Below are 22,540 nucleotides of genomic sequence, written 5' to 3'. Positions count from 1 at the left end.
AAAGGTTTCAGATATTAAAGTTACTAATTACAGAATCAGTCAGACTATAACATGTGATATTAGGTTTGAAAAAGAATGAAGTAAAACTTCTAGATACAAAAAACAGATTACCAAAAATTTCAACTCAAATTATTTGGCCTATTAGTATATTAGAGACAACAGAAGAGAGAAATGATTAGAAGACAGATAAGAAAGCATCTGAAGTATAGCAAAGAGAAACAAAGAAAATGCAAAGAGAAAGACACAGAGGAGGCAGTGGAAAGTCTAGCATATTTTAAGTGGAGTATCAAGCACAGAGAAAAGATGAAAATACAAGAGAATTACCATCTAAAAATTTTCTAAAACACATGAAAAACAGCAATCTACAGATTTAAGAAGCCCAATGTATAACAATTAATATAAAGATAACTCCATACCTGACAGTTCATAGGGAAACTGCAGATAATCAGAGACAAATAGAATAGCTCACATACAGCCTGAGGAAAAAACATACGATACCTTCAAAGAAACAATTAGTCCAACAGATTATTTCTCAATAGTAGAAATGGAGGTGAGGAGGCAATAGAAGGGTATCTTTAGTGAGCGAAAATAATATAACTGCCACCCCAAAATATCTTTTAAAGATACAATAAACACATTCAGACATGCAAAAAGATAGTTCTCCACCAGCAGACCCACCGAAAGAAATACTAAAGGATATATATACCTCAGGCAAAAGAAAATCCAAAACGAAAGGCCTAAGATGCAAGAGGGAGTGAAACAAAAGTAAATAAATTAGAAATATTATTTAGAAAAAAAACACATTGCTTTGTAATAATGTGGGGAAGTTAGGAAAAATGACAATGTCAAAGAGAACCAATTTGGCATGAAGAAGTGAATATGGGAAGGCATGATTTATTAAAATAGAGAAGGCCAGCATGAAAGAAATGGAGAAAATCGGCAGTTCAATTTGGAATGAGTAAGAGATATCTATGACACATCAAAATGGGATGTGAAGCAGCACGTAAGTATATGGGTCTGAAACTCAGAAGAAAGTTCTGAGTTGAAGCTATAAATTTGGGATAACAGACATGAATAGCATATGAATTCAACTACAGACAGTTTGAGAAGAGGGTTTCAAAAATCAAGAGGTGAAGAGAAATCAACAGGGAGACTAGACACTAGTCATAAAGGCAGGAAAAAGAGGAAGGTGTGGCGCTGTGCAAGTATTTTCACAAGAAGGGGAAAATGATCAACTGTGTGGCCCTTGCTGAGAAGTCAAGATACAATGAGGACAGAAATGCTCAATGGACATGGTACCCTGGTAATTGTTAGCGACCTAGACAGCAGAGCTGTTTCCTACATGCCTACCACAATTTTGCACTTCCTACCCCAGTCTATTAACAGCTAAGTCAAGTAGAGAGAGAAACACTACATAGCACTGTTCTTTTAAAGAAAAATGTCACTTTCCAAAATGTACTACATAATGTCATTCAAGCATATTGAGTCATATATCTACCCTTCAACAGGTTAATTAATAATCCTCACAGTAATAAAGATACATATAGAATTTAAATGTTTAAAACTAATATAACTTACTTGAGTTTTATAATGAGGGTATTTTTCCTCTTAATTTTCCATATGCTAAAATACAAGGTTCAGATAGAACTGCCCAGCCTACCCAGGATCCCAGATAGGAAACAGAGCAGATATTTGAAGTAGGGCTGTTTGGCTCCATACCCCATACTCTTTCAAGGACCCTAAAGACTGTTTTCACAAACACACCTTGCTTGAATAAGACAACCTTTTCCAATAACTGCTGCCTCTGTTGGGAGGTCTATAGTTGTAAAGAGAACATCGGGAACTTTTTGTTTCCTGCAGTTATAGCAATATGTGAGATGAGCTGGAAACGGCATATTCAGTTCATCATACGGTATGTGGCAAAATCCACAGCTTGCAGGCAAGCTTTCCTCTAGCCTATATGAATACATTAAGAAAAACAGGCATTCTTGAAGATGCTGCGCTTCTTTTAGAAAACATATATTACATACTTAGTACTTGTGTATAAACTATACCACAATTTCTACCACAATAGGTTGTAAGAGTACTACTATGACTGATAGGAATTACAAATGACCGTGAAATGAGAACCATGAGGAAAAAAGGCTTATATAGTCAGAAAATGATTTTTTCATCCATTTATATGTGTAATGACTTACCACCTGACAAAAACCACCATTATTTCAAAGTTTTTTTCTTTGGGATACAACAAAAAACAAATGGTTAGACAACGAGGGTGACTTTTCCTTACTGTATGACAGATGTAACACAAATATAACTTAAATTTCTAACAAAAACATACTTTAGTCAGAAAACTTAAACAGTATTAAAAAGTTATGGTTAAAAACAAATTTAAAGAAAAAGTCAGTCAAAAATAGGCACACTTCAAAATTTCTCATGTCCAATGGCTGTTTTTAACAAGTCAGAACACCTGTTTCATAAACATGCATATCATACATAAATATACATGAACAACCCACAACCTTCCCACTCATGGTAAAATATTTCTGGAAATATGCTGTTTATGAATTCATTTTAGAATGATTAAGTATTTTTTCACTCATTAAATCTGAGGAAATCAGAAGAATGGATCTGGAAATAGAAAGCTTCACGGAGAATCCTAGACTTTCAGCGAGCCCTATCCTCCAGGGCTCCGGAAAGACACGGGTTCTAATTCTCCACTACCCGAAGCAACTTTTAGAAGCTGAAATTTGGCAAGTAGACAAATTCTAAAAGGGAAGGAAACTCATACTATACCTACTAGGACTCAGGCTTTCTGCATATTTTTTGTATACGTTGTCACTGAATTTTCACAATAACCCTCTAAATCAAATTAGTCACTCCCAGATACCCTTCTGTTATTACCGGTACAGCATTCTGGTATCTTAGAAGTAACAGGGAAATCCGACATGTCTGAGTGAAACTGTGACCCTGAACACATTATTTAACCTCAAGAGAGCTTCCTCTATAAAACAGTAATAACAATACCTAGAAAGGCTCTTTTAATTTTTTTTTGTAGTAAAGTAAGTGAGAAAGTGAGAAAACTATAGGTAAACACACATGCCACTCCACACCAATGGAATGCCCACCACACAACCACAAATACTAGATCCACTTGGCCCAAAACCAACCTGAGATGCTAAGTAACTTGCTCAGTCACACTAAGTACTAAGCAGACCTCTAATTATCATGCCAAAAGTTTGAATTCAAGCCCTTGTGTTACAAGGGGTGACCAAAAGGATATAAACTAGGGCAATCTTTAATTAAATACCTCACAAAAATTTGAACATAAATGGTGCAACATCACAAGATAAAAAGTATCAAAATTTATGAAAGCATACACAAAAGCAGATCCCAATACTTCTGTCTCTGAATATTTAGATCACAGGGAATTCTTTCTTCTTTCTACTCTTCTATGTTTTTCAAATATTCTCTAGTAAGCACTAATCATTTTACAGCAGATAAAAGGACATTAACTACCATACAAGAGAATTCACTGCATTCATCCAAGCCACAATATTGAAATAAACTACCTGCATAAGAAAGGCCATTTGTTAAATTAGGCTTCTGTCTACTCAAGAATGAGATCTACTGACATGTGTGAAAACTATAATGTGGCACTGGGAGAACACATTAGTAAAAGCTGTTTCTCTATAGAACATTCCAATTATTTAATATACTTCAAATATCCCACTTTCATTTTCCTATTTATGGTAACTTTCAATGCTCTGGAATATATTATGGTCAAAAGCCATTTTTGACAAACAAAAAGATACTGCCCAAGGTATTGTTTGCCTATCAGAGATAGAATATCCTTCTTTGTTATATAGAGACTTGAAAATTTGTACTAAATTTGATCCCATACATGTTATTTTTTTGCTTTCTTCCTTAATACATACCAATACAGGATGAAGAAAAAGTAGGTTGAGTTGCTCACATGGAAAATAATGCAATAATTAATAAATAATAATGTAAGAATAAACTGTTTCTTACTTCCCTAATAGCTACATGAAGTTGAACACCTTTTCATATACTGATGGCCATATGGATCAATGTACAGTTGAAAGCTATATGACCCTATTAACCAATGTCACCTCAATAAATTTAATATTAAGGAAAAACTCTTGTGCTGCCCTGGCTGGTACAGCTCAGTGGATTGAGCATGGGTCTGTGAACCAAAGGGTAGCTGGTTCAATTGCCAGTCAGGGCACATGCCTGGGTTGCAGGCCAGGTCCCCAGTGAGGGGTGTGTGAGAGGCAACCACGCAATGATGTTTCTCTCCTCTCTTTCTCCTTCCTTTCCCCTCTCTCTAAAAATAAATAAATAAAATCTTAAAAATATATAGAAAACTTAAAAAAAAAACCAACTCTGTGTTTCATGTACTCACAACTGGAAACCTACTTTTGCCACCCTGTATATTAGTACTGGAAAAAAATTTTGAAAAGCAAATACATGTACTGTATGGTAAAAGCTAATTAAAATTTATATTATCCAAGTAGACTCTGATACCAAACTAACAGTTTTCTTGAATATATATTTGATAATTTCATCTGCTTACAGAAAGCATTCTTGAAATCAATGAAACTAACAGATAAAAGGAACCAACAATCAAACCAGAGAGTAATCTCATTTTACCTAATGCATTCACTTTCTCTTACATATATTAAAGATACACTTCACTTTCCATGAAGCTTTACACATAATTTTGGTATAATATAGTATTTTGATTGTTTTATAAATGAAGATTTTCTTTATGAAAATTGTTTCATGACCTTTTTCTGCTTTGGAGGTAAGATAAATGGTAATGGAAAAATACAATAAAAATATTTTTAACTTAAAAAATAAAAGAAAGAAAAAATCAAATAAAAGAAAGTATTTCTATAAAGTAACAAACAAAACAATATCTCCTTGAAATTCTTCAATTGGTAGTCATACATGTCACTAATCAAGACACTAGAAATTATAATGTGTCAGAGTGCAGATCCCAATACTTCTCTCTGCTGTGAGTTAGGTAAAAATCAGCCAAATGCCTGGTCCTCCTTTCTACACTGTACCACTGTAACACACCCTCAGAGAGAAGACCTATTCCAGCTCTGAGAGAAAAAGTCAACATCTCCCTTCTCTGCCCTTATGTAAAATAGGCCAGGCTGCTATGACAACCTCTGTTCCAAACAGCTCTCCAAGGTGCCGTCCTGCAGAAATCTAGGGTTCAGTACAGCAGCTGTGCCGGACGCAGACAAAATGCAGACCTCTTCACTATAAGAGAAAACAAACAAACAAACATACAAACAAGTTAACATTTTTAGGCCAAGTTTGGAAAATGATTACAAGGGTGACCATTTAAATTCAGGTTTGAGTCTACTAAATATTAATAATATCACAGGATTACTTCCTAAACCTAGGAGAGAAAATAGAAGTAAGGTAATGTTATTATAATGAAGAGGGCAAGAATTCTTTATTACTTAAAAATTGTGAAAGATAAAGAACAATATTAATGACAATAGATTCCTTTAAATTACGGTAGAGCTGATAAAGACTGGAATGTTTCAAAATTAAAGTAGTAACAAACTACATTGCCGAATCAAGTTAATAACTCATTAAAATATACTAAAGTCCTCTTTAAATGCACATTAAATTTTATTTAAATTATTCTAAAAGTAAACTATGCAAATATCTATATTGCTAAGGCTTAACAAAAATAAAAAGATATCTGAAACATATCTAAAATACACATCATTTTATATATATGCAAAAAATTGATATTCGAAAGAATTCTCTGAAAGTCTTTACTACATATTACCCAATTTGAAAGTGATAAAAGTAAACAAGCAACCCAATTATTGAATGAAATAACAAAGCAAATGAGTAAAGTAGCAGCTTGAGGGATGAAAGGCTGGAAACAAAGTGTAAATGGTCTGGAAACCTAAGAGGACATGAAAGAAATGGTCAGGTGGGTAGAGAATCCAGGCTCCAAATGTTTACATGGGTACTGAGAATGTCAGAAGAAACGACATGGAGTACAATAGAGTCCTGGAAGGGCACTGAATCAAGGAGCTCCAAGAGCACAAGTGCATTTCAAAGAGTTTAACGCAGTAATAGTAGGTTGGATGGTTTAGAACAGAATTAGTAAAGATGGGATTTAATAGAAAATTTTTTGAGGTCTAGAGGAAAAAAGGAATCTGTGTCAGATAAATTAAAACTTCTGGGTAAATTAATAGGACTCCTGTCTGTAGATCTTGCATCTGTGATCTCTCTCCAGCCACACTGAATCTACACCTCTGGCACCTTCCACATGCTCTTCTTCTAGCATTGAGCCCTTTCCCTATGCCTCTTCTCTTCACTTATACAATTCACATGCATCCCATGAGATTCAGTTCAAGCTTCAGCTACTTTATTAACACTTTCTTTCAATCCTACTTTTAATCTCCAACCTTCTGGGATCCCAACACACACTGGGATATCTCTATCATAAAATGTATACTCATCCTAATTCTTGGGTAGAATGTGTGTGAATCTGATGGCAAGACCTATGTCTTTTAAAACCATATCCCTAAGTGTGTGACACTAAATCCATGAATGAGACAAGACTACATATCGGGCAGTAAGGCAGGATAAGCACAATAAAGTTAGCAGTTTAACAAGAGCAGAACAACTACAGTGAAAATAGAACAGTTCAAGAGGATAATACATGGACGCAAAGGAAAAGATGGAATAGGCATGGCTCTGTAATGTACTATAGCCTATTCATTTTTCTCTAACAATAGTGATCACCACAAGTGCATTATCCACGTAACAGCAGGCAGCAAGAATTGCGGAAAATAAGGGAGCAGTAGGTCAAACAGTGTCTAGATGATATCTTTGATAAACCTTTGAAGGAGCTGACAGGAGGGTTCAAGAATGGCAGGCAGTAAGTACAGTCAGAACCTGAGTAAGGAACTAGGAAAACCCTTGGCTAGGATAAAGGCCAAAACAAACCAGGTGTACGTAAGCAAATGGCATGATGGAAAAATACTAAGTTATGATCCAAGAGCGAAATCTTATAATTTCAAAATTTTAAGAGGCAACGGTTTTGAGTGATAATGAGGTACAAAGTACGGCTGAAAGTCAGGTGGGGAGAGAGGACTTAAGAATGACAAAGTACAGTGCCACGGTGATAGGAGGGAGATGCTCACATTTAACGGGAGGAGACAACAGAGAAGGAATTAGGAAAGGAAGAACATTTTGGAGGTATAACAGATTGGAATGGCATGGACTTTAAAGGAGAAGAGGCTGCGTACATGAAAGGTGATAAAAAAAGGTTTTGAGAACTAAGATGAAGACAGAAAAAGCTTAGAGAAGAGCTTGAAAGACACAAGGCAGTTCATTTACAATAGGTCAAGAGTTTCAAAGATCCCAGAGGAAGAAGTTAGTGGAGCCACAAACTGGAGTAAAATCAGCCCAGAGTAATTAATACTTGCTCTGTGTCAGTACCATATTCTCCTTCAACATATAAGTTGAGGCTTGGAGGTATAGAGTAACTTCTCAAAGTTCACAGCAATTCAGTGGCACAAATGGCATATGAACCTCAGTCTGGTGTACTCTAAAGCCCTTGATCCTGGATCACTCCACTAATTCTCTCTGCATTTTTCATAAGGCTTTTCCTCTTTCAGATGACAATCTAAATTACAGCATCTAGAAAAGCAAGTTGTCATTATCATTACCAGATGCTAGTTGATTCACTGTAGCCCACTACAGCATGACAGCCTAATGCTTTAGCATGTGATTTTATTTCTTGTCTGATTTCTGCCCACCACGCATCTCGAGTTTCTGGTTCATCTGAAAAATAAATTTTAAATCAGTTTACTATTCAATAGCACACTGTCTATATGAACAAGAAATGTTTAAAACATATTCTAGAATGCAAAAAGGTACTGTTCTATAACATATTTTAAAACTTCACATCTTTATAATCCTACTTCTGAAAAGCTTAACATTTTAATTTAATGCTACTTTTCTAAAAGTTTAACATTTTAAACTTGTTAAACTTTGAAAATAAACCACCTACTTCTATTTGCTTTATTACTCTAAGAGACATCTATAGAGATGTATTTTATTAGATGCAGCTTAAAATGTAGACCCAGACTTTCCAGATTCTAATCTTAAACTGAAAGGATATCCTATATCACACCTCAGTAAGCAAACATGTTATGCATCATACCTATAAATGTAATTTAAATTCAGATTTCATTTCCTGGTACCTATTTTTATAACGCACTATATTCTGGGTTCTTTCCAAGACAAAGATTTGTCAATGTTAAAAAAAGAGAAAGCCATCTGTACCTATCCTTCTACAGATGTTGGTCTTAAAGCAAAGTGACAAGATATAGGAAGCAGCCAATTCAAAATAAAGAAAACAAATACATTTAAAAGATTAATACAAACAATTTGGTTAATGTATATAGGGACAAATCTCAGATAGACTACTGTAATTCCATGTATGGCTCTGTAATTAAGAAAATGCCTTAGACTTACAAAATTACATTTTATTACAACAGAGGAATCCAATATTGCCTTGTAATGGTGCATTATAAATGGAGCATCTGTCACACATACTTCCTAACCATTTGCACTTGGCTGCAAGCTACTGGTGAACAGCAGCTGGAAATTATAGTAACTTTTAATGTACATAAATGCTAAAAACAGAAACAGCCTATAATCAGCATATCCTAGTTTGTTTCTTTTTGTGGACAATTCCGTTTGGGAACAATCTGAGATTGAAAAAACTTAACCAATTCCAAATAGGATGCTAAACTCTTACTGTAAATTTTCCACATATTAAAACATTCTTTAAACTGAAAATAAAAAATCCCCAAACTTGCTTTTTTTGAATTTCACTATGTATCCATTTCCAAAATATGTTTGCAAAATAAGAAAAATAAGTAGAATTATACTCACTAGTGAAATACTGAAGACAGAAAAGTAAAGAAAGCTTAAAGGGCTTATTATGGCTCACATTCCTATGATGTAATTTTGTTTCCTCCACAGGGAGGAAGGAGATCAGCAAAGGGGAGAAGTGAGGAGGTAAAGGCCAGAACTATGAATGATGCCAGCCAGTTCTTGAATTAAAATTTTGCATCCAAGACAGAGCTACCCTAAAACTTTCTTTCAGAAGAAAAGAAAAATACAGACTCCAGGAAACTGAGAAAAAGATCAAAGTTTGAGGTAAAGTAAAGAAGGATGAGAAATAGAAAAGACTACAATATAGTGTTAGCAATCAATATTGATAAATTTTAAAATGTGTCAGAAAATTGGGTGGTCCTATTTTGCACATATACTATTATGTTAAAGGATTTCTTCATATTTCTAACTGAAATGCTGACATTAACAGCACAAATATGCCTTCAAATCCATTCTCTCTTTTTCTTTTAAGACATACATGTTTCCAGACCAATTTGGACATCTATTTAACATCATCTTTTCCTAATAAGAAATTTTTATATTCGAAGATACACTTAAAAACTCAAGAAGTTGTTCAATCAATCAAATTACTTATTCTTTTAAAATGGATATAATAAAAACATTTGTTTAGAAAATAATTATTTTTCTATATAAAATAATTTTTCTATATAAAAACTATATAAAATAAAAAGTCTAACTTTTCTTAAATAGACTAGCAGGCCCTGCTATTTACTTTTAAAAATCTTTCTGCAAGTTTAAATTATTATTTGATAAGACAAATAATTACATACTGTTTTTATAAAAATAGATTTTCTCACATTAGGTGTATCTACATCTGTGCCACAATACATGGTAGCTTTTCTGTTTTAAGAATTAATTTTACAAGAAGTAATCCATAACATTTTTAAATTAATAAAAAATAGAGGAATTCAGTTAAAGTTCAATATATATATATTTAATATATTTCTTTAGAAGTGGCCAACATGTCCAAATGGAAAAGTATGTAATAATAATTACTACGAGATACATATAATCACATAGAATACAAAATGTATTTACATCGAACTTACCTTGATGTAACACACAGAAATAATCAGATAATTAAACCAAACACCATGAAAGAATAAGTGGCTAATTAAAAAAAAAAAAGCTGAATGCAGCACAAGTGGAGCATTTATATTCTTCTGACAGGTTCACAAGCAGCCTTTATTTTGACACACGAGCCACACAGTTGCACATGAGGATGCCATTGTTGTAATTATTTACAAGTTTAATAAAAGCTAACAAGTTACATAACATGGGAGCTAGGAAAGCAAATGGCATATGTCCACACTCCAAAGAATGTCTTAAATTTGATTTTTGGCTAAAGCAAAAGCTCAAAGAACGAACGAAGGGTTTTGCAAAGCAGATTCAGCAGACAGGAGCCAGAAACAGTGGATATTTTGGCGCATGCTTGGATCAGGTGACAGTACAGACTGAAAACTATGGCAGCTCACTGAAATGGTTACAGAAAGTAATGGCCCTGGATTCTAGGTGAAAGCAAGGCAAGCATACAGTAGGGAGCACTTAATCACAAACTGGTAATTGGATTAACAATAATTATCTACAACTGTAAGCAAAAAGCCAAAGGATGGATTTTTTAGCTATTAAATTTAGGGTTTGTTTAATTAAAATAAAATTAAGGTTAATCAGTTTATTTTGTATTAAAGTCAATTTATCTTTAGCACCTATATCATATTTACGCCAGAGGTGAGCCAGAGAATACTGAAGTAGTAATTATGATCAGCCTAACTTATTACAACTAAAAATTCAAAACATCACAGTATTTAACCCCTACAATAAAATTTTGAAAGGTTTATAAACTGCTAACTATATTCCTATAGGAAACACACTAGTGAATTTGAATTGTTTCATTCATCCTACATAAGTCAAAATTGAAGATCTACCATATTTATATAAAAGGCAAAACAAAGAGTCTGGCTTAAAACATATGGCAACTGTACATGCCATACATAAAATTGAATACAATTTAGCCATGTGGAGGATATACAGCTGAGATGTGAGGGTCACAACTGGTAACATTCCAAAGATGTTAAGAAAAACATACCTTCTTTTAAATACCAGGCTCCTCCCAATAATCTATAGAATTATTTATAATTATAAAGATATTAAATTAGGAAATAATGAAATTTATTTATTATACAAACTATATTTCATACTATTTTATGTTTTTCTTCTGAGTCAAAACTTCATAGATAATATCACAAATCTTTTAATATATCCTTTTAACTGTGGGCATGAACCAGCTTTAGATTAATACCTCACTGATACTTCTTTAAAAAGTAATGTCTGCACACTTGGGTTGATGTCATAATTAGTTCATTTTGCTGCTTTTACTTTTCTAGAGCATAGCCATAGCTTGATATCTTGCCATCTTTTTAGCATTTTATCTTGTTTCTGAAGTACAGGTGAAACCAGTAAAGATTCCTAAAGTAACAGTAATAGTTTATACCTCAGAAAGTAAAAAAGTAAACTCAACACATTATGCCTTTGTAAAACGCAATCCCTTTGTGATTTTTGGCAATCACACACTTGCAGCTAAGAATCACTGACTACCTGAAGTGTTAAACTCACTTCTATTTTTCTATAGCTCTGGAAGAGAATACCTCTTTCCTTAAGAATCTTTTCATCTGGTTAAAAGAATAAAGGAAATGGACAGTTATTCAGCCTAATTTTTAAATGAACAAGAGGAGATAAATTGTTAGGTAGGATCAAATAAAGGTTTGTAATACAATTATATTCTATCTCGTTAATGGACAGCATAAAATGCTGCATTTTCAAATGCCTGAAAGTAACATTCTAATCCAAAACAATTTTTGAAGGTAAATTTCCCCTAATGAAATAGGAAGTAAAGAGTTCAGGTTCAAGGGAGTATATAACCTCAAACTGGGTGGGGATCCAGTACCAGGCCAGGAAGAAGAGTCTCATTATAGTGGGAGTGATGTGCAAATTCAGAACAAACATCAAGATGTAGTAACTTGGGCTGTTAGGAAGTAGCTGGGACATAATCCATGTTGAACCAAACTGGAGTTCTTTACTATGTATAAAAAAATCAGATATGTAATCTTCTCCTTAATTGAAATTAAACCCTTCATATATAAAGACCAGTTATACTACATATAGAAAGAGAAAATTATATATTATATTTACATGTTACATTATAATAATGCAATGAATATCCAGTTGCATTTATATATATAAAGAGTAAAAATTTAACTATTAAAGAGATTATATATCTGATTTTTTATAGGCAGTAAAAAATGGATAGTAATAAATATCAAGTTATATTATACATAAAAATTATGTATACATTGTATGTTACTTTATATATGAATAAAAGTTCACATAGCATACATTCTTTATTTATGTCTTCTTGATTTCTGCAAGGTAGAGCAAAAGTAGGTTTACAGCTGTGAGTACACAAAACATCAAGTTTATTCTTGTATTATTATATATTATATATTGTTTTCCATATGCACAACTGTGAACCTACTTTTGCCCCACCCTATATGTACCTACTTCCTAAAAACCTTATTAAAATGCTAAAAACTAAAAGCTGCTTAACTACTTTAGGCTTAGTTTGCCCATCTGCTCATGTGTACCTCTCAGGTGTAGTAAAAAGAATGATTGCTGAGATCATCAGTAGAATTCAAGTTCCAAGAAAGCCCATCTCCATTTAACTAACATGCACACACAGAGAAAGAAAAACAGCATAAAAAGTAGCATAGAGTAGGTGTGTAAACAGGATGTCTGCCTGACTGAAGAATGGTGTTCCCAGCCTCCAACACTGTGCTTAAGACATGGCAGGCACTCTGTGAAGATCCACTGAATAAAAGGCTTTTATTTAAAATTGTAAAGAAAAAAAAGGCTTAGGATGATCAGACTGTTATGTATATTCTATAAATATTTCCTTAAACATCACCTGACCCACAATACTTTTCAAACATTACATGTTAGCTTATATTTCCTGTCACTTCCTAAAAGCAGTATCTAAGCTGACTTTCATTCTACACAAAGAGTAATACATTTTCCTCAACTACACAGACACTACTATTAATTAAAGTTATTTGTGTGTGCAATTCAGAAATACTTTTAGTGGTAAACCCAGAAGAAAGAAAGAAAAAGAGATCATAACCATTTGAGAAACACTGAACTAAGACTATTTAAATTTACTCCAAGTATTTTTTACAATTCAACTTTCAAAAAGACATGAGAGTAGGACACTCATGATCTTTCTCTCTCTCTCAGCTAAAGCTTGCCAACATACTGTTTCACTTGCCATGTTCTACTAATTATCAAGTCTTGCTGATTTTACATCCTAAATATTTTGGAAATTTACAGTTAAGAACGTAAGCAGCAAGCCAGAGGAGTAAGGTTCAATTGTGGTTCAGCCACTTTGTATTCTGCCTTGGAGAAATCGCTCTGTTTTGTTTTGCACATCTACAAAATGGGAAAACTGCCTCCTTCAGGATTGTGTTTGAGGATTAAATGAGGAAGAGCACCTGGCACACAGGAAGTGTTCTATAAACTTTAGCTCTCCTACCACCACCAAATCCTAGGTCACTTATCTGGCCAGAACTACTACAGTCTCTAGTCTTGCTGCCTTTACATCCCGTCTCCAACCTATAGCCAATCATCTAACACAAACATGACCACCGACTCCCGTCTTACTCCTATGGAACCCCTGTTCCTGGAATGTCACACACAAGATCTGCAAGTGCTGCATCTTTCTTTCTAGCAGCAAGATTCAGTTTGTCTTTCCCAAAATCTGTTACGAGGCCAGAAGAATAAAAAGAAAGGTAAGAAAAGGTAATAATTTTAAAATAAAATATCAGATATTTAGTTCCCTTCCTCTTGCTCTAAAAACATATTTTCTATCACTGTAGTTAACACAAACTAAGACGGCAAAGTAGGAGAAAAGAGAACAAAAAACCCCCTCAACAAACAAAGACATCTTGTACTCAATGGCAAAAAAATTAAGTATGAAGTAAGTAACATCATCAAATGAGTACTGGCTAAGATACTATTTTACAAATGCTGAAAGTTTCAGAACTACATTAAAAATGTATTAACAGTATCTCCAAATACATGGTCTAAAACATAAATATACATGAGTCTCCTATATATCCTTCAAAAACTGAGCTCAAGAATTACCACCCCTATAAGCTTCCTTGCCACAGAATTAATCATGCCATCCTCTTTAACACTGTATCTTGTATCACACCAGACCACACAGTAAACCACTTACATATTTTTTGGGCCCTGGTATCTTTGCAAACCTATTATCTAACGAACTGCATGGCAGTTTGCATGACATATTGTACTTTGTGAAATACTATTGTATACTATAAAATGTTTTCCTATATCTTCCCATGCTTTAAAATTTGTGAAATAAGAATGTCTAATGCCTCACCCACTAATCAACACGAACCTTAGCATACTGTTCATGCTAGCCATATCGAGCCTAGCAGTCTATACCATTCTTTCATCCAGCTGAGCTTCAAGTTCAAAATATACTCTGATCGGAGCTCTATGAGCAGTAGTTCAAAAAATTTCATATGAAGTTACTATGAAATCAATAAACATATTTAAGATGATAGTGTTTCTCTTTTCTCTTGGAAGCCTATTATTAAATTGATGATACATCATATAATACATGGTATTAGAGAATCTGGAAAATACAGTACGGGTGAACAATTTTTAGCATTAAAACTATATCAGCAATCAATTTTCTCACTGATATGGTCAATTCTTAATTCTCTGTGGTAATACAGGACAGCAGTATTACCTAATTACAGAGAATACAAATAATTTAATATATTTCCCAAATATATGTATAACTTTTTTTCAGAACAACTTATTTTTTCCTAAACTAATATTAAAATCAGCCTGATGTTTGAGTATCTACCAACTATCATTATGACTCCAAAACTTCAATCAAAAACACACAGCTAAGAGAAAATTAAACTGACAGTCATTTTAAATGTTCTTTTAATATTCTATCTTTTTTCTATCTTTTAATATCCAACTTTTTCCCTTTCTACGCTTACAACCTGACTTGACTTTAAATGATGGCAAGATATACTGCTTCCTCAACCACATTTCTCCTTGCCAAATTCTGTAATTCTGCTTACACGGGACAAAGTCTATTATGTCTATGAGATTTATCTTTTGCCTTTTCCACTTTCCACAACTGTTTTATCATCTAACACACACATCTCACACCAAACGTCTTTACCCTGACAAGGTTTCAGATCTTTAAATTATTAATGGTTAATCTGCTCTCAATGTTCTTTTCTTATATAAGCCTTTTCTCTTCCTACTATACTAATCTGCCTGATGTTTAAACAATATATTCTTATATATTAAATGAATTCAGCAGAATATTTTTAATTCCTTACTAAAAATAAGTATATAGCATTACATTAAAAGTGGTTATTTTAATTCTAATTAATGTGAGAACGTGCTGGCAAAAACTTGGATAGCCAACAGAAGATTTACCAATTAATGTCAGTGTAACTCTGCCAAGGTTGAACATGGCAGGTTGTTTACTCGTCTGACTGGGTAAATCTGCATGGTGAACATGAGCTACTTTATAGTCAAACATGCATTACTTACATCAGAGCTTACATCCTGGACTCCTAAGAACAAAAACAGCTTATAGTATTGAAAAGATTATGGGATATTATCTAAAACGATAAGCCTATGCTGATTCATTTTTGTTTTTCTGTAAATAGATACATTTTCTGACACAAAGAACCAAAGAGATTCTTTAGGCCAAATAACATCTTCTGCTACTGAATCAAGATGATTCTATTATTTATTTGAATCTAACATACAAATGACATAAAAATTATTAACAGAACATGTTTTCATCAAAAAGGAAAATTTACTGGCTTTAACTCTAAACCACATCATCAGCTGTAAAGTTATCTTACTTTAGTTTCTTTAAAAGCTACAAATAATATGCATATGTAAAAATACTTAACAAGCAAACTTATACTTTTGTGTAGAAGGAGAATGAGAAAAGCTTATGAAAGCTGCTAATCTCTCCAAAATCCGTTCTTACCAAATTTTGGAACATTTTTAGAATTATAAATACAAATCCTAATAGTTACATTTTTATAGTATTTATAGAACACTAAATACATTATATTCAAAACTAAATTGAAGTTTAAATACACTTTAAAATTATCAAGCTAGTAATTTAATACTTATAATATATTTAACATTATTTCCTTATTCATAAAGGTAATGCTTATGTCATTTATCTGATATGAAAAAATTGACCAAAACATAGTATAATTTAAAATTATCATTCTGAAAGTTGATCACCTAACAAAAGTCATTCATAATTTATGGTATTTCTATAGTTTTGATTAATTCATTTCAGTTAACACATATTTTTATTTGCATTTCCATGGAAGTTATAAGAGTTAGAATATATGTATTACAGAATATATCTATATAACTGAATTGACATTAAATCTATTTATTCTAGAACATTTCTAAAAACTTCACTGAGCTGCCATAATTTTTGTCAGCATATGTAGTACTGAATGACCATTAAAATACCTGAATTGAAACTATTCCAGTCTAGCAGTTTGTAAGATCTTGTGTTACCCATAATTCCGACAAAGGCTGAGTTCAAAACAGCAAATTAGTAGATCAGTTTTAGGTGCAGAATAGTAGGAAAAAACAATACACACTACAAACAAGAACAAAATTGACACCACTCGACAGGAACTGGAAAGACACAGACAGCAGAGTTAATAAGAAGTAGAAATAGAAAGAGAAGAAGGAGCATGCTATCATAATCTAACATTGACTAAAGTTACTCATTTAAGAAAATTACCTTGATTTTTAAAACCACCCCATTCTTTCCTTTGTTGTATGGTCCTGTTTGCTAACTACTTAACGAAGGAGAAAATTCTAAAAGAAATAACTGCAAAATAATCCATAGAATTAGCAGGTGGCAATGGTTTTAAAATGGGATTTTTTTTCCCTTCTATACTGAGTGTGAAATGCAAATTTCCTATACTCATTAGTCCCCCCCCCCAAAAAAATAGCTACAAGATTCATTTGAGAGTGCAAATACAGCTCTGTTAACATTGGCATGTGGATCTCAATCTGCCCTAAGTTTTTCTCATTAGAAACTCAGCAGAGTAACTCAGTGTCATAAAATTAATACATCACCATTATGGTAGATGCCAATCTAGGGTTTTGTTTTAACATTCAACTTTTTTCAACCAATTGAAATGTTTTCATAAATAATTATTTAAGGGGTCTAAAGAATAGTAAGTATTTTTAAGAAAATGTTCCTTTTTAAAGCATAATAAACAAGTAATCTGAAGAATGTGATATTTATGTCAAACTAATATTGGAACCATTAGAATATACAATTGATATGTATTTAACTGAAAATAAAACAAAATTAAAATAACTTATATACCATTAAAAGCATTTATATGTATATGCCCATAATCGTTTGGGAAATAGTCCATCATTAACTAAGAATTTCTATATGTGAATTGAAAAAATAATCTGAAAGGGAAGGAAAGGAAGAGAATAGATAAACTGGTAATTACAATACACAAAACGTATTCTTAATAAGGGTTCCTATTTTCTTCCTGCGCCTGGATTCTTACACTTCTTACACAGCTAGAATAAACTGGCAAGTACGATAAACCCCACAAAATAGTTTTTTTTTTTGTATAAAGTAATATGATTTTAAAAATCTAGCTCTCTACTTAAACTTATTTTAGTAATCTTCATTTGTTCTCCAGACTCTACAGCTTACTCAGAGTACATAGAAGCAACAATAAAAATGTTTTCAGTAAATAAAAGACATTACTAATAATTGAATATATTCCTCAAACCATTTTTGGAAGTTATTATATCAGAGGGTGCCTTCTATTAAATTAATTGAGTCAGTAGTGCATAGAAACACCAGAAACTAGCCTTGGGTCATCTAAGAAACATCAGGTATGTTAACCCAGAATTTCCATGCACTTTCCAAATATAAGTTCCTCAACAAACATATATGCCATGCATAGTCTTCAAGGGCTCAATACATTAAACTGGCATCAATCTAAATTTGCCTTTAATTATTACAGAACATATGAATGCCACATGAAAAAAAATCTTAAATTGACCAGAAAAATAAGAAACTTGGAAAAAATAATACATCACAGAAGAAAAAGAAGACAGATGCTGAAAAGATGTCTTCACTCAGCTTAAGAGTTTTTATAAATAATCCTAGCTAGTACTGCTTTTCTGAAATCTCGTTCAGAGTCTAAAAAATTCCATTGTTTCTCTGTAATTAACTCAAATGACTGACATCAAACCATATGGCACAGATCAATTTTTAAAATTTAAAACAACAGTAATGTTACATATCCTCAAAATCATTTCCTGCAATGTTGGGCATATATAATTTCAAAGCAATTTATTCTTTTTACAGCTGTCAGTAAAGCCTCAGGAAGAGGTTACTGGAAGTAACAATTTAAATTTTTCAAAAATATATATGTATATATGCCAAATAAGAATATTACTATAACTTCAGATTTAAGGTATGCATTTACAATATCAAATGACTTGGGCAAACAATTGGGCATCTCCTTGGAGATAGGCAAGAACACATTCCGTGTGAAAAGTTCCTACCATTCTATCACGCTTATTTTAGATTTAGAAAAATAACCAAACCATTTGTAATCCAAGGGCCTGAAATTAACTGGGACTTCAGTGCTTGCCTTCTTTTACAATCACGGCCCCATGTTTAAAGAAGTGATCTACTATTCTTATTTTTTCAGTCATAAAGAACAAACAGCTACACACAAGAATCCAAGGAGCTGGACAGTTGTATATTTCTGTTGTTTGGTTGGTTTTTACTTCTTAGGCACTCTACATGTTTACAATCACACTTTAAAAGAATACTTCTTTTAGGAATAAAGAAATCACTCTAATAATTGATAAGGAGTTGCTGCTAGTGAAAAGAATTAACACCTTAGGCTACTGGTCACAATGGTCAAATTGCACCTGCCTGGGTCAAAGAAAACAGCTGACTCGAAAGTTACTCAATGACTCCCTCAAAGTGACACCTTGGCCAGAAGTGAATCAAGATTTGTACTTCCATTCTGCGTTAAAAAGTAACCAAATTATACTTCTAGTTAGTTGGAGTATTTTTAATTAAGATTACTGCAAATATTTTAAAGTTACATGTGTCAGTTTATACTCTTTTTCATTTCTCTTTCAGATAGATTTGGCTTAAAAGAAACAACATTATGAAATCAATTTTAATAATCATAATTTAAATTAAAAAAAAAACAATGAAAATAAAGTTTGAAAGAACATACCAGGATTGTGGATACGATCCAAAAGCTTCACAGAGCGTGCGCTAACAACACCCCCAACATGCACAAGAAATCCAGGAGGAAATGCCGTCAAGGTAAAAAATGGAAATTCCTAGTAGAAAGAATGATGGAAAAGTGTAACTGACCATGTGTGAAGTACAAAACATTTGCTTGTTAAAAACTTTGTCATAACAAACCAAATTTCATCCTTTAACAAAAGGTTACCAATAATGCATGACACATGCTTTGTAATTAAGTTTCTCTGGATGCTTCTAGACTTCTGAATCCATTTTCCCATACATATCATGTTGTGTGCAATCCAAGCACTCTTTTACCAATTCTCAGTGAGAAAAAGGTTTTCAGAGTTCCAATCTGAGGAAGAGTTACACTTTTCCTTCCTTGGAAATGAGATGAGGGATTCCCTTACCCTTCTACCCCATGTCTATTTTTTAGTGGGACAGACTTCACATATCCAACTCCAGGCAACTGCTAACGGCTCTGAAGGCCTGGGGAGAGAGATCTGAAAGAATGTGGGTCTAAGGGGAAGGGAGTGAGAGGTTGAGTGCGTGGGCTAAGAAATACATAGGAAGGCGAATATAGGGCAGATTATCAAGTTGAGGTGCACAGGGAATTGCTATCAATACCAAGGCAGCAGGAGAAAATGTAAGTATAAAGTATATCATAAAGTATATTAAGGAAGAGAGGAGGTAAGTACAGTAGATGCCTGCAAGGCAGACAATACAATTCCACAAGTTCTTCAAAGCCTTATTCTTCCCTTCTCTCTCAAGGACATCAATCTTATCAACTTAAAGACAAAAACACACAAGAGAAAAATGGTAGAGAAAGGAAATTCATTGAAATAGTACCTAGGAAGAAAGGGGAGCTCCTGTAGCTACCCACATATTGAAGTCTCTCACATCATACAAATTGCATGTGGGTCAGGGAATCTAAACATCTGACTTGTCTGCCACCAAGATTAATGTAGCTCACTTAACCAGAAATCACTTACCAGCAGCCTCAGCTAGTCAGAAACTAATTGAGAATTGGAAAGTAAGCAAAACAGGGCTCTCAACAATACAAGGAACTATTACAATTCCAAGTACTAAAGTTTATGTACTTTATTCATAAGACATCCCCACAGATCATATTCATAATGTGGCATATAGCAATTATAAATATGTAATTTTAGGGACATATTCTAAAATCTATCAGTATTTTTTTCTAGACCACAGAAGATTAAATGCAGCAAATAAAAGCTGGACGATAAAGAGGTATGAAATACAACTGGAAACAAGTACATTAAAGCAGCAAGATTACTGAATGGAGAACACGAACTTCAAGCACAGAGAATACAAATTCATCAAAGCACAGTTCACAAAGCATAGCAACTTGGAGTCATTCAGCACAAAGGCAAACAGTCTGGCACACCTCGGTACCTGGGGAAGATACATTATGAAATGTATGTGTATAGAATTATAAATTAATTCAGATAGAATTTAAAAGAATCAGTAAGGGCAAGAAAACCAAGGCTATGTAAAAAAAAATAGTAAAAAAAACAGTCTATGGAAGTGTGTAGGCTCGGCCCAGATGATAGAGAAAAAGGAAGATGAGATAGAAGACAGAGGGGAATTTTACATTAGTGTATTATATTTGGTCAGAAGGCTTCTTTATTGCCAACTAAAATTTTTTTAAGAAAGATTTTTTTTAATTAAAGTTATTGGATTGACATTGGTTAATAAGACATCTGAACTTTTTAAAGATACGTTTTAAATGAGAAATGTCAAGGTAAGCTTTTGTTACTAGAAACTTGAGTATTTCACCTAATAAATTAAGTCTTTAATTTTTTTTCAATTCTAAGAACAAAAGTTTTTAATTTCCTCAAAACAGTGAGGCATAGTAAAAAAACCTCATTATGTTTACTCTTTACACTTAAATATTCTAAATATTCTGGACAAGAGATACTGAAAATAAAAATTTTGTCAGTTACGTGGGAAGCAGTATTTCCTTCTAAAACTGAGAAATAAGTGGGTAAATTCACATATTAAGAAATCTCTTTATATAAGATTTTAGGTATGAAAAAAAAAAAGAATCAAGCTCTGGCTGGTGTGGCTCAGTGGATTGAGTGCTGGCTGACCTGCAAACCAAGAGTTCAATTCCCAGTCGAGGCACATGCCTGGGTTTAGGGCCAGGTCCCCAGTTGGGGGCATGCGAGAGGCAACCAACTGATGTATATCTCTTGCACATCGATGTTTCTCTCCCTTTCTTTCTCCCTCCCCCCACTCTCTCTAAATGTGAATAAATAAAATCTAAAAAAGGAAAAAAGAAAAAAATCCATCAAAATGATTTCTTGATTTGGGATTCATTGACTCTTATTCCCAAATCTCAGAAGATGGGATAACCAGGCCAGAGGAAAAGCATCTAGAGGTGGTCACAGCAGAAAAAGGAGAGGAAGAGCTGCCCAAAGAGACAAAGACCTATTCTGCAACTTCACCTCTGTCCTACATGTAGTCCCAGTTCATCCAATCAGCACACCCACTCTTACTGAACACACATAATTTAACCTAGAGTAAATAAAATGACATCATTATTCAACCAAAATTACATCTTCAAACAACCTTTCCAAGAAGAGCTATTCCTCATATCTATCTGCAGATATGATGCTCAATACCTGTCATCTCCACCATCGTCACCAGCAACTATTATAGAGTACTTACAATGTGCCAGCCCTAAGCAAAGTATCTTATTTTAAATAAAGATTTTTTATTTATTTATTTTTAGAGAGTTGGGAAGGTGAGGGAGAAAAACATCGATTTGTGAGAGATACATGGATTGGTTGCCTCTTACACACCCTCAACTGGGGACCTGGCCTATAACCCAGGCACATGCCCTGACTGAGAATCAAACCAGCAACCTTTTGGTTCACAGGCCAGCACTCAATCCACTGAGCCACACCAGCCAAGGCCCTAGGCAAACTGTCTTAAAACTAAGCTTTATAATCTTTCTCATAGAGGGAGATATTATTATCTCCATGTTTTAGTGAAAAACTGAGCTCAAGAGGGCCTATACTCTTTCTGAACAAAAAACCTTATCATCTGGTTTCTTGTTATTTCTGGTTAAAACATTAAGGTAAAGAGTTGGTTTTAATCTCTAGT

The 22,540-nt window shown here is 33.4% G+C and overlaps 1 protein-coding gene across 6 annotated transcripts in view; it reads right to left on the bottom strand.

The window, feature by feature from the left end:
• C2CD5 (C2 calcium dependent domain containing 5) overlaps positions 1–22,540 on the bottom strand; it is an 87,773-nt gene that overhangs the window by 30,185 nt on the left and 35,048 nt on the right. For all 6 annotated transcript variants that reach the window (XM_045829201.1, XM_045829197.1, XM_045829199.1 and 3 more), the window contains 4 exons: positions 19,392–19,500; positions 7,740–7,854; positions 5,200–5,295; positions 1,765–1,956 (listed from right to left, as the gene is read on the bottom strand). In XM_045829201.1, coding sequence (XP_045685157.1) covers positions 1,765–1,956; positions 5,200–5,295; positions 7,740–7,854; positions 19,392–19,500 — 512 coding nt within the window. The remainder of the gene's footprint in view (positions 1–1,764; positions 1,957–5,199; positions 5,296–7,739; positions 7,855–19,391; positions 19,501–22,540) is intronic.

This window comes from Phyllostomus hastatus, unplaced genomic scaffold (assembly GCF_019186645.2).
Source record: "Phyllostomus hastatus isolate PE091 unplaced genomic scaffold, TTU_PhHast_1.1 phas_scaffold_93, whole genome shotgun sequence".
NCBI lineage: Eukaryota > Metazoa > Chordata > Mammalia > Chiroptera > Phyllostomidae > Phyllostomus > Phyllostomus hastatus.
Note: the sequence above shows the minus strand (reverse complement) of the source record. Positions and strands in the feature narration are given on the sequence as shown.